Source organism: Dreissena polymorpha, chromosome 4 (genome assembly GCF_020536995.1).
Source record: "Dreissena polymorpha isolate Duluth1 chromosome 4, UMN_Dpol_1.0, whole genome shotgun sequence".
In the NCBI taxonomy this organism is placed as follows: Eukaryota; Metazoa; Mollusca; class Bivalvia; order Myida; family Dreissenidae; genus Dreissena; species Dreissena polymorpha.
The window spans coordinates 104243632-104256698 of record NC_068358.1 but is presented as its reverse complement, the minus strand read 5'-3'; the positions used below and the strand labels follow the sequence as shown (position 1 = coordinate 104256698).

Sequence of the window (13067 nt, the reverse complement as noted above, 5' to 3'; positions counted from 1 at the left end):
TTGTTGTTTACAAGGACCAAGTTATATTGCCAGTTATAAATAATATTCATGTTTTTGTTATTGTTATTGATTGTTTTCTATATGTGATCTTGTATTCTTGTGTGAAATATCTGATGAAAATCCTAAATAGATCAGAAAGATATGGGCGTGTTAAAAACCATGAAATTATTTGAATCATATATAATCATCGATATTAAACATGGATCATAAATAAAACTATAAGATTGATGTCATTTATTGTAAGAATCAACAAGATTTTCATATATTTTAATATAATATATTAGCAATACGCATATTATCACGCTTGATCTGTTATTGTCCTTATTCTTTATTTCATTTAAGGTGCTGCAAAATCTTTAAACACGAATCAAAACTGAAATGGACTTTTGCAGGCAGGACTACTAAATGGCCTTAAAATTAATGCTTAAACTTCTTGCTTGCCAACATAGTTATACTAGCATGTGGCCGCGAACAATGTTTAACCTCGATTTGGAAACGAGACAGAAATCAACAAAATTGTATATAAATGTCAGCAAAACATACCGAAATGTTTGACAAAGAGTCTTTCCCATTACGACTCAATCAGTGCGTTTTAAAGAACAGACCTTGAAGATGCTATATATTAAATATCATCTAAAATATCAACTATTTATCGCAATGCGCAGTCTGTAATTTACTGATGTTTAGGAACCAAAAGTTAGGTAATGTCCGGTTATATGATCATATGCTAAAAATGAAGTATGCTTTCTGCTTTCTGTGCATTTATTTTTTTAATCCAAAATGTTTTGGGCCTGCCCAGCTAGCTGAGTTGATGGCTCAGTTGATAGAGCGCCAGACTGTCAATTTTTAGGTTTGAATCTGGGGGTAGGATAAAGTTTCTTCATAGAGATTGGTTCCCGAACATTGTAACATTGTATTTGTAGGTCATTCTTCCCCAACCTCTGAATCAAGTTGGGAAGAAGTGGGTCACTTGTGGTTGGCTAATACTGGTCACAAGAAGTAGGAAAGCTGGTTCATGTCCTGACCACTTGCAAAATGACCTTAATTTGGGTTCATGAAGGCATTAAACCTGATCAATTTAAATTCAACCAAATTCTTTTGCCCAAAGGTTAGAGTTTCAAATACATTCCAACACAACAGCTGTTGGCAGTCACCTCGATTATTGATTATAAAGCCCCGTCCAGTTCGATTGTCAGCGGCTAGCAGTCAATAGTATGGTCGTTTCAATAACATTGCCAACAACGATCATTTGTCTAAACTGTTTTCAATTTTCTAAAGATTGACTGTTTCCAAAACACAATTTAATATTAATCTTAAAGAACTGGACCAACGTTATTCCTTCTTCTGTTTGAGATTTTGCAGAACTTCTCCCTAAAGTGACTAGTCTTTATGACATTAAGTGAGTAATAAGGCCTTTCAAAATTTCATTCTCTACAGTTATTTGATTAATTATTAAATATTATGAAAATTTAAATATCATTTATGTTAGATATAGAGCCATGTATTAATCTTGCATGATTTTCATGTCTGATAGATGTTTCACTCAACAGTTTGTTTATGCAGAAATAAAACAAGTAACTGATTTTTATGCCCCCCTTCAAAGAAGAGGGGGTATATTGCTTTGCACATGTTGGTCTGTCGGTCCGTCCACCAGGTGGTTTCCGGATGATAACTCAAGAACGCTTGGGCCTAGGATCTGTGCAAGTGGAAGTCAAGTTCTTAAACCTTTGCATGCTGGGAAATTTGTCGTCTGCTAAAATGTTGTCTGCTGAATTTCTCAAATTAGCGTTTTCTTTGAATTTTTTCAAAGAATACTATAAGAATAGCAAACAGTTTGGATCCTGATGAGACGCCACATTCTGTGGCGTCTCATCTGGATCCAAACTGTTTGCAAAGGCCTTCAAAATTCGGTTCCAGCACTGAAAGAGTTAAGAAAATCCCTGGAGTTGGTACTGTGCATCATTTAAGATTCCTCTTTGTAGCCTTGACCTTAAGTCATTTAATCTTGTTTGTTAATTTCAATTTCAGCTGGCACTACATGTTTTTGCCTTTATATGTTTGAACAAATAAAATGGGCATCAAATCCTTTAAGCAAACAAACAATTGACTCTGGGATACGGCCTTACCTTTCAAAAGGGGAAAATACCATGTGACGGGCACTTTTGGGGAAAAATTGCAATAAATTGTCATAAACCGAAGGTTAATTACATGTAATAACCATTATTTGCTCCACTTAAAAGCTGTAGCTTTTTATATGGCTTTCCCCTACCACAAGTGATTGGAGCTATACTGCAATCACTGTGTCTGTCTGTCCCACATGGGTTTATGAATAAAATAAAACATTTCAAGTTTCAAATGCTTAACTGTTCCCTGGAATTGTTCAGGAAAAATGCCTTGTAATTTGTTTAGCAGTCACATAAACAACCAAGCTATGTAAAATGGAATTTTTACACCCATTATTGCTGCTTCTTCCTGTATTTGCGCGATGATTATCTGAGATATTAACTCTATGATTCTGTGTTCTCAAATCTTTTCTATAAAGAAGGAATGTAGTTGACAATTGTTAATAGTTTTATTTGATCGTTCGTCAAAAAGTTGTAATTCTGTTACTCTTGTATCTTCAATGCAATTGAGTAATTAAATAGCAATTAAATTGAATGCGTTTTAATTCCCTTTTATTATTGTTTAACTTGAGTAACAATGCTATGACGTTAAATTTTATTTACACTTAAATGTATTATGAATATTGCTGGGCCAAGTGTGAGGTTGAGCGCTCTATAACCAGGTTTAAACCCCCAATGCTTTGCATTGACCGTTCCAAGGCGGTGACCCCAGCTTTATTCATATTTTGTGTTTATGTTGGTTTGTATTGTGCTGTATTGTGCTGTTTTGTACTGTTTGGGCAATCGGTCACTTGCCTTAAATAAAGGACCTACTAATTGTTTTTAATGAAAATTCAATACTGCTCCAGCAGCTGGAGTTTCACTTCTTTATATTGTATTATTTTTTAACCGATTTTTTTTCAAAACTTTCCCTCTGTGTCATCTGTAAAAGACTAAGATTAATATTTCTTTGCCAAAATACAGAGGAAATTTTTAATGGAATATTGATTGTTGCTTTAAAGCTTTTATGATAATCAGTAACAGAAGCAGTAACATTCAGCCATAATTATGTATCCACACGGCTATAAACTAATACCAAGCTTCCCATTCCCCTTCTCTTCAGATACTTCCTTTCTTTCAAAGGGAAACAGTGGTGGTAAACAGATGATATTGCAATATTGCAATACTTCTTCCTCTGCCAAAATACATGTTATAAACATTGTTGGGCCTCTTATCAGTTATAAAAATTGTAGGGTCCCATATAAGAAATAAACATGTTGACACTAATTTTCAGATTTCATATAAGTCATATTGTTGAGTCTCATATATGAAATACTGTTGGGTCCCATATAAGTAATATTGTGGGGTCCCATATAAGGTATATTGTCAGGTACCATATAAGAAATATTGCTGGGTCCTATATAAGAAGTATTGTTGGGTCCCGTATAAGAAACATTGTTGGGTCCCATATTTAAGAAATTTTGCAAGAAATATTGTCAGGTACCATATTATATAAGAAATATTGTTGGGTCCTATATAAGAAGTATTGTTGGGTCCCATATAAGAAACATTGTTGGGTCCCATATATAAAAAGTATTGTAAGAAATATTGTTTGATCTCATATAAGAAACATTGTTGGGTCCCATATACGTAAAAAGCATCGTTGGGTCCAACATAAAAGATACAAGTTGACATTCTAGGGTCCCTTATAATTTAATTAACATTAAATGTATAATTAACACTTTAGGTATCCATATAAGTAATGAAAATTGTTGGGCCTGGCCCTTTATTAGAAGTAGACATGTTTACACTTAATGACTAATGTTGAGACCCATATAATTAAAATGTATTGCTAGTAGACTGAACTGCAATTTTCTAACACTGGTTTCAGTGACACACATTCACTGTGCAGATTTCTACTAAATATGTGTTGTTTTAATCTCAAAATTAGTCTTGAGGGTTAATTGACACACCCATTAAATTATTTCCTTATAACCATATGGTATCCGTTGTTAATTCGAATGTTATTTATCATTTTGCCGTTCATCGTAATTTCTTTTCTGCTTGCCACCATCTTGGACGATGACGTAAATACAGGCATGCTCAATCACTATACATTGACCACTGCCAGTATCCTCCGCAATATAGACAATCCCAGAATCGATAATAAGGGCGCCGCCATATTGGCTATTACGTATTTTTGAGTAGTGACTTAATGGACTTTCCTACATTAATAGATAGTGACATCTACAATTATTTTGTGCTGAAAATGAACACACAAAAACCATACCTATGCTTATTTGCTCAAAGAGACATTCAGACAGGAGAGGAGCTTCTTTATGACTATAGTGTGTCTGATCTACCATGGAAGGTTAGTTATATCATATACATCATATTTAATAAATAGATGATGCCATTATCATGAAGAAGCACACATGAATGGATGTCAAACTACTAACATTACTTTTGTCATCAAACAGCTTATGGCTTTTCGCTAACATAATTGTATCCTCAAAAACAGCTGTTAACCCTTTGCATGCTGGGAAATGTGTCTCCTGCTCTAATTCATCTGCTGAATTTCAAAAATTAGCATTTTCTTCGAGTTTTTTTCATAGAATATTATTAGAATAGCAAACAGTTTGGATCCTGATGAGACGCCACATTCTTATTTTTTCCCTGTAACAAAAAGGAAAGAGCATTTATACATTTGTATTTGGTATCTAGCGTCTCTAATTGGTCCACTATCAGGATTGTTTAAATAATGACCCTTTGGTTAAAATTTGCTCCTTCCTTGGAGATCACATCTTTTACAAAAATTAATGAGCTATCAGATTCATCTTATGTTCCAAGTTAATCAACCCCACAAATCAATAAGAGTTCAGCAATCTTTATTATAGCTGTTGAGCAATATTGGGCTTTTTTATGTCCCCCACTATAGTAGTGGGGGACATATTGTTTTTGCCCTGTCTGTTGGTCTGTTGGTTGGTTGGTTGGTCTGCTGGTTGGTTTGCGCCAACTTTAACATTTTGCAATAACTTTTGCTATATTGAAGATAGCAACTTCATATTTGGCATGCATGTGTATCTCATGAAGCTGCACATTTTGAGTGGTGAAGGGTCAAGGTCATCCTTCAAGGTCAAACGTCATATAGGGGGACATTGTGTTTCACAAACACATCTTGTTGGACCTTTTGTTTAGTCTTGTGTTATCTGGTACCTTTTATAAAATCAATATTAAGTTACTTTTGCAATAATTTGTAGGAAAAGAAAGCCAATGGTATGTTTAGTTCACAGTTTTTAATGGATGTAATGATACTTTGAATGGTAATATTGGGAAGTAAGTAGGTAAATATTCTTGTTTAAATTGTCTAATTATTGAGTAAGCCAATCTTGTGAAATACAATTTAGCAGAACGTTCAAAGAAAATAAGTTTTTATGGCCAACTTCGCATCATGGTTGTCAGTTTTTTTCAAGGCTGATAAATAGTTATGATAATTTCAATACTGTCAAAAGTATGCAAATGATAGTTGGCACACATATTCATGTACATCTCTTAGGAAAAAAGCAACATAACTTTAAGCGGGTATATTCGATTTTTAAATGCGTTAAATTGTAATATATTGAAACAAATATGCTATAATAACACGCAATATGCAAGAAAAATGATACATTTAAGACGAATTTCATAAAATGCAGCAAATGCAAACTTGCGCACCAAGCTGATTGTGACGAAGATAATTCGTACATATTTTCCTACAATAACCGATGCATTCGTCTTTTAAGTAAGTGTTCGTGTGTCGTATGAATCAATATCGCTGCAGGAATTGAAAATGAACCGTTAAACTTAATTTAGATTCACATCTTACATGCATGATATACATGCTGGCGAATTCGGCTGTACAGGCTTTTTCGATTTCAATTTTAAATATTCTGCTTATTTCGCATTTTCCGACAAATGTTCTTCTTTACTTGTATTTTAGTTTATTTTGAAATATATGTATAATACGTTTTTTGCACATTTTATATTAATTAATAAATATTTGACAAGATCGTATAAACCCGCTTTAAATGGTCTGCCACCTAGGGCAAACATGTATATGATACTTGAATTATCCAGTGAATGGCAAAATCTAATTCAAAGGTATCATTACAGCCTGCTTGTTAAGATTTAATTTTCATGTTTGTTGCATCTTTTCATTTTTAGCTCATCTATTTTTTGAAAAAAAATTATGAGCTATTGTCATCACCTTGGCGTAGGCGTCCGATTAAGTTTTGCATTTACAGGGGTTTTTCTGTCTATTTTGGGAAAAGGAGTCTGACCAAATTGGGAATTTTTTATCGACACAATTGGCCATTTTGGGAAATTTTGCTTCGATTAAACAGCTCATTTGGGAAAAAATAGTGAATATATCATGCTTAAATAATTCAGTAGTTTAACAAATAAATTTGTTTTTATTTGTTATTTTGTCTTCTTTATATAAACAGATGCAATATTGGGCGTGTTCAACGTTTATTCAAGTACTGCATTTTTGTTTATTAGTTACAGTTACACTCTGAGATAAGAACTGAACAGTCAAAACCTTATAGCAGATATTTTTTACCAAAACAAACACTGGTTAGTCACACAAGTTATAAGACACTTCATTCTTTAAAGAAAAAAAAATATTTTTTTTTTGGAAGTTGGGACTTTTTTTTAATATTTTGGTTTGGGATCAGGTCCGTTTGCTTTGGGAGTGCCTCCGTTTTCCGGAGGCGCAGACAGTGCTGAAAACCCCCTGATTTAGGTCCACTTTACTCATTAAGTATCAATGCTTTTGCATTCAAACTTGGTACACTTACTAACTATCAAGAGGGGACTGGGCAGGCAAAGTTAGATAACTCTGGCGTGCATTTTGACAGAATTATGTGCCCTTTTTATACTTAGAAAATTGAAAATTTGGTTAAGTTTTGTGTTTAGGTCCACTTTATTCCGTAAGTATCAAAGCTATTGCTTTCATACTTGCAACACTTATTAACTATCATAAGGGGACTGTGCAGGCAAAGTCATGCAACTCTGACTGGCATTCTGACGGAATTATGGGCCCTTTATACTTAGAAAATTGAAGATTTGGTTATGTGAATTTTGTGTTTAGATCCATTTTACTTCTAAAGTATCAAGGTTATTGATTCTAAACTTCAAATACTTTCATGCTATCATGAGGGTACTGTACCTGGCAAGTTGAATTTTACCTTGACCTTTGAATGACCTTGACTCTCAAGGTCAAATTATTTAATTTTGCTAAAATTGCCATAACTTCTTTATTTATGATTAGATTTGACTGATAATTTGACAAAACAACTCTTAACTGACATACCACAATAGACTCCCCCCACCTTATAAATGACCACCACACCCTTACACTATACCCCCCTCCCCCCCCCCCCCCCCACCACCACCCAGCCCATTTTATTTTTTATGTTCCCATTCACTATAGTGGGGGACATATGGATTTTCCCCTGTTGGTCTGTTTCTGCCAACTTTAACATTTTGCAATCACTTTTGCTATATTGAAGAAAGCTACTTCATATTTGGCATGTATGTGTTTTTCATGGAGCTGCACATTTTGAGTGGTACTTTCTGATAATGGGTTAAAATGAAAGTGAATATCTGTTAACAGTTGCACTGCATAAGCATGAAACAAATTGCCTGGATTATTTCATTTATTTTTCTTACACATACTGCTCTGATAGGGAATACATCTTATAAACATGACTTGCGAGTTTTTCACACCTTTATTGACATTACACAACAGATTAACACCAATGAGCTGTCGAAAGTCGTTTAACCTCTATGCCATTAAAATCTGTTAAATGGACGAATAAAGCAATTAAGCTGTGATCTTCGCCATCTTTGTACCAGATTGCAGAATTTCCAATTTCAGATTTCCAGTTTGCGAAGTCATTTTTGCCAATTCCCAATGGGCAGAATATTTATTTATTAGGTTGTTTACGATGTATCCTTGTTTGAAGCTTTATTATTGCAATATTTCTGCCTAAATACATGTAATAAGAATTGTTGGGCCTCTTACAAGTAATAAACATCGTAGGGTCCCATATAAGAAATAAACATGTTTACACTAATTTTCGGGTCTCATATAAGTAATATTGTTGGGTCCCATATAAGAAATACTGTTGAGTCCCATATAAGAAGTATTATAAGAAATATTGTTGGGTCCTATATTAGAAGTATTGTTGGGTCCCATATACGAAACATTGTTGGGTCCCATGTATAATAAGCATTGTAAGAAATATTGTCAGGTACCATATAAGAAATATTGTTGGGTCCTATAAGAAGTATTGCTGGGTCCCATTTTAGAAACGGGTTTTTTACCTTCTATAACAGACGCCGAACTAGGCTGTTTGTTTCCCCTTTCTGGTCAAAAAAATTCCACCTAAAAAAAAATATATATTTATTTTTAGCTCCATCTGGCCAGCGGGGCTTATGTCATGGTCCTGTGTCCGTCGTGTGTCCATGCGTGCGTTAACTTTTTCTTTAAACATCTTCTTCTTCTTCTTTTTACAGTTTTGAGCACGAACAGTCCGTTTTTCACGATTTAAAACGGCCGTTTTTGTAAATATTCACGGACATGAAAGGATTGTGAATTGGCCGTGTCAAAATTGTGAAATGTCCGTCCATGGCCAATCGCAAAGAAGGAAAAAAAGCCCTGAATCCACAACGAATACAATGACACAATACAACATAAAGCTAATTATGGCATGTTCACAGACATTCAAATATTTTGCAGAAATGCATTTGCCGTTGTTATACATTTTTATACACGTATAATATGTACGTAAAAACGACACCCTTCTATTACTCATCATATTAAGGGTTGCGGCATGTGGATATTGTCTTTAACATCTTGAATGGCAAAAAGGGATTTTTGTCCGTTAAATGAAGGATTTTTTGGCTGTTTTAAAGAATTTGAAGTATTATAAAATTGTTTATAAGTTTTTGTCACAGTGTATATGGGTTCCTCTACCCCTCCAGTGCACATATTACTCCTCGTCAAATTTTTCTTGGTCATACGTGCACTGTTTGGGTAGAGGAACCAATATACACTGTAAACAAAAAACTATAACTTATGATATACATAACAGCAAAACTTCAGTTGTAATGTCCAATATACTTTTCTGTAGATTTCAGTAAGACCCACCAATGGATAATAATATCAAGGCCCAACTGTTGACTATATACTTATATATATGTGGCGCGTTTCTGAAAAAGGCCCCTTTTGTGTGAACGTCAAATAACGGAGAAATGACGTTGTGAAGATATGCATTATTTTCCGACGTTTAAAAATTATTTTAGACAAACATCACACAAATTTAATCACTATGCTAATTCATTTAATTTAGAACGTGTAACAATACAAATTGGCCATATTACATGTATAGTAGTAAACAACGGACAAAACTTCTTGCAAAATTATATCGTCAAAATAGTTGCATTGATATAAAAACATTTTTAGAGTTCACATAGCATCTCTTCAAAATTATAGGTTTGAACAAGTTTTCATTTGATCATATAAAACGTGTACATTATCTGAATAGGAAAAGAACGAACTTTAAGAACATTTTAAAAACTCAATTTATTTTTGTCACATTCATATGGCCTTTTTTTCTGAACCATGTCACGTAAACATAATAGCAAAACCTTCTGTTATCCAAGCCAATATATATTTTCTATAGATTTCAGCAAGACCCACCAATGGATAATAGACATACAAGACCCCACTGTTGACATTATATGTTTACAGTCATTGAGGCAACTGTTGAAGACACCCACAGTCTAGAATCTATACAGGAGTCAGAGCCTCTCATGATACAACATGCCAGTATTGACTGTGCTGATCATATGCAATCTACAGGTTTCACTTTGGTTCTTTCAGAGTCCATGTCAACTGCTGACAGTGAAGAGCCAGGCAGTCTGACCCATGATAGGAGGGAGCCAAGTGAAGAGCCAGCCAGTCTGACCCATGATAGGAGGGAGCCAAGTGAAGAGCCAGCCAGTCTGACCCATGGTATTTCTGTTATCTGTTGGGCCTCTTACAAGTAATAAACATCGTAGGGTCCCATATAAGAAATAAACATGTTTACACTAATTTTCGGGTCTCATATAAGTAATATTGTTGGGTCCCATATAAGAAATACTGTTGAGTCTCATATAAGAAGTATTGTAAGAAATATTGTCTGGTACCATATAAGACATTCTTCAAAAGTTCCAAGGTTACTTTGTCATGGCGATTTGCCAATCATTGGTTCAGCATTTCTTACTTGCTGTCAATATACCTTGAGCGACCATTGCAGTCCTTTTGTTTACTTTAGTCTTTGATACATAGATTTGTTATTTTATATTAAACTTTGCTGTTAAATCAAGAAATTGTTGTGTTGTTTTATATGTATGTATTTGCTTTGGTTCGAATATGGCCATATTAAATGTATGCAAATGTGTTATCCTTGTCAAATAAAAAATCATTTCTTGAAACATTCAAGGTTCAATATTGAACTTTCTATTTATTATTCAGTACTTATTTTTTATTTTACAAACTGGTACAATCGTTCACAATTACTTCTAAAGTCTAGTTGTGCAAATATGGGATTGCTTAAGCCATTTAAGAATTATGGTCTTTGTTTCATATCCCTGTACAGATGAGATATTGTGACCTGAAGGTTTCTTTATTATGGCACAATATTTATTTAGACTTTCAGCAATTATACTACATTCTCTTCCAGTTTAATGGCATACATACATACATGTATACTTCGGCTTTTATACAGAAATAAGTAATTATGTTGAATATGCTTGCCATCAATTTGTGAATAAATTATAATAAAAACTTTTATGGAGACCTTTGATTTTGGCAGCTTTTGTATGACAGAAAATGGTTATCTGTGAGAACCCAATAATTGATTTTAAATTGTTAGACCCAATTGTTATATTTAACATAAATTTTGGCATATATACAGGAAGTAGCTATTTTCAAAATGGCGGATCATGTAAATACCAAACCACGTGTTGTGTTTTTCAGAATTAAACATTACAAATTTTTTGACTCTGTAAATGCATGGTGTGATTACAAGAATTTGGAGCACCATAATGACTACAACTATACAGATAAAAGCTTTCTTGTGTACATCTTTTCTGTAGAAGATGCAAAACAAATTTGTTAAATTGGCAGCAAACTGGAATGATGACTGCATATTTGTGAATATAATCAAGAATTAACATGCTTTATAGATTCTTGACATGACTCATGGTGAACTAAAATTGCTTGCAAAGCATCTGGGACATGATGTGAAGACCCACAAGGAATATTATCAGTTGTCTTCCAGTACCATGGAACTCTCAAAGGTATATATTTCATTAATAAAAATCTTTAAATTTTCCATACACAGATATTTGAAAAACTAAATGCTATATTGTAACTAAGAGGGCTAAAAGAAAGAATAATTAACAGGCAGCCACAGTAAGACCATATCTGATGTTGACTTTGACTAGTATGCTTTGCATTAATGGCTTTTTATGCCCCCTGGATCGAATGAACGGGGGTATATTGTTTTTGGCTTGTCTTTCTTTGTATGTGTGTGCGTGTCAAGGTGTGTGTGTGTGTCCAAAACTTTTACCAAAACTTAAACGTTTGATCATAACTTTTGAAATATTGAAAACAGCAACTTGATATTTGGATTACATGCGTATCTCATGGACCTGCACATTTTGAGTGGTGAAAGGTCAATGTCATCCTTCAAGGTCAAAGGTCAAATAAAAAAAAGCGGCACAGTAGGGGCATTGTGTTTCTTACAAACACATCTCTTGTTGTGAGTGTGTTTTGTGCTACAACCAATGTCCATGCCAAGGTGGAAACTCTCCAGTTCATGTTATTGTTGTTTTTGTCTATTTAGCCCTCATTGTCATACTGTTTAGTGTTGTCTGCTAATTTGTTGCCATTGTTGACTATTTTATATTATTGTGGCTTTTCTTCATTATTCAATGGGAATTTTGGTCACTGACCAGCTTTTCATTAATTAAGTTCTTTTACCGAAATGGTATCAAAAAATGCAATATCTAAAGGCAGTACATCACACAAGCTAGCATAATATAAAGCGTAATTATACCCACTTACCTATGTGTAATGGGGGCTATATAAAAGTCACTTCGGTCTGTCCCAAATTTCATCCGATCTTCACCAAACTTGGTCACAAGTTGTATCTAGATGATGTCTAGGTCAAGTTTGAATATGGGTCATGCCTGGTAAAAAAACTAGGTCACAAGGTCACTTAGTGCTTTTAAACACAAAGTTTGTCTGGACCATAACTATTTCATTTATTGTTAGATTTTAATTGACTTGGTTTTGATTTGTCACCATCATGGACCGTGTGTCGCGCGAAAGAATTGCGTCGATATCTCCAAGAACTTAGATCAAGGTCACTTTTGGAGTTCAAGGGTAAAATGCTTGTCCGGGCCATAACTTTTGTCATTCATTGTGAGATTTTTAAAATCATTTGGAACATTTGTTAACCATCATTGGAGGGTGTGTCGCGCAAAGAATTTCATCTTGTCCGGGCAATAACTGTGTTGTTCTTTTGAGTTTTAAAATCGTTGGAACATTTCACCATCATTGGAAGGTGTGTTGGCGAAAGAATTACGTCGATATCTCCAAGGTCAAGGTCACACTTTGAGTTCAAATGTCAAAAATGGCCATAAATGAGCTTTTCTGGGCCATAACTATGTAGTTCATTGTGAGATTTAAAAATCATTGGCACATTTGTTCACTGTCATATGACTTGTGTGTCACGTGAAAGAGTTACGTCAATATCTCGAAGGTCAAGGTCACACTGTGTTCAAAGGTAAAAAGAAGGCCATAACTATGTTGTTCATTGTGAGATTTTTAAAATCATGTGGTTCACCGTTATGGATGGTGTGTGG

The 13067-nt window shown here is 34.2% G+C and overlaps 1 protein-coding gene across 9 annotated transcripts in view; it reads left to right on the top strand.

The window, feature by feature from the left end:
* The window catches only part of LOC127877375 (zonadhesin-like), a 32467-nt gene that overhangs the window by 4669 nt on the left and 14731 nt on the right, over positions 1 to 13067 (top strand). For 2 of the 9 annotated variants that reach the window (XM_052423135.1, XM_052423130.1), the window contains exons 1-2: positions 4383 to 4473; positions 10033 to 10164. The exons of 2 other annotated variants lie outside the window; for them this stretch is intronic. In XM_052423135.1, the coding sequence (XP_052279095.1) occupies positions 4467 to 4473; positions 10033 to 10164 (139 nt within the window). In that variant the 5' untranslated portion in view covers positions 4383 to 4466. Of the gene's footprint in view, positions 1 to 4380; positions 4474 to 5362; positions 5379 to 10032; positions 10165 to 13067 lie in introns of those variants that run through there. 5 more of the 9 variants (XM_052423131.1, XM_052423133.1, XM_052423132.1 and 2 more) reach the window with 4 other exon arrangements.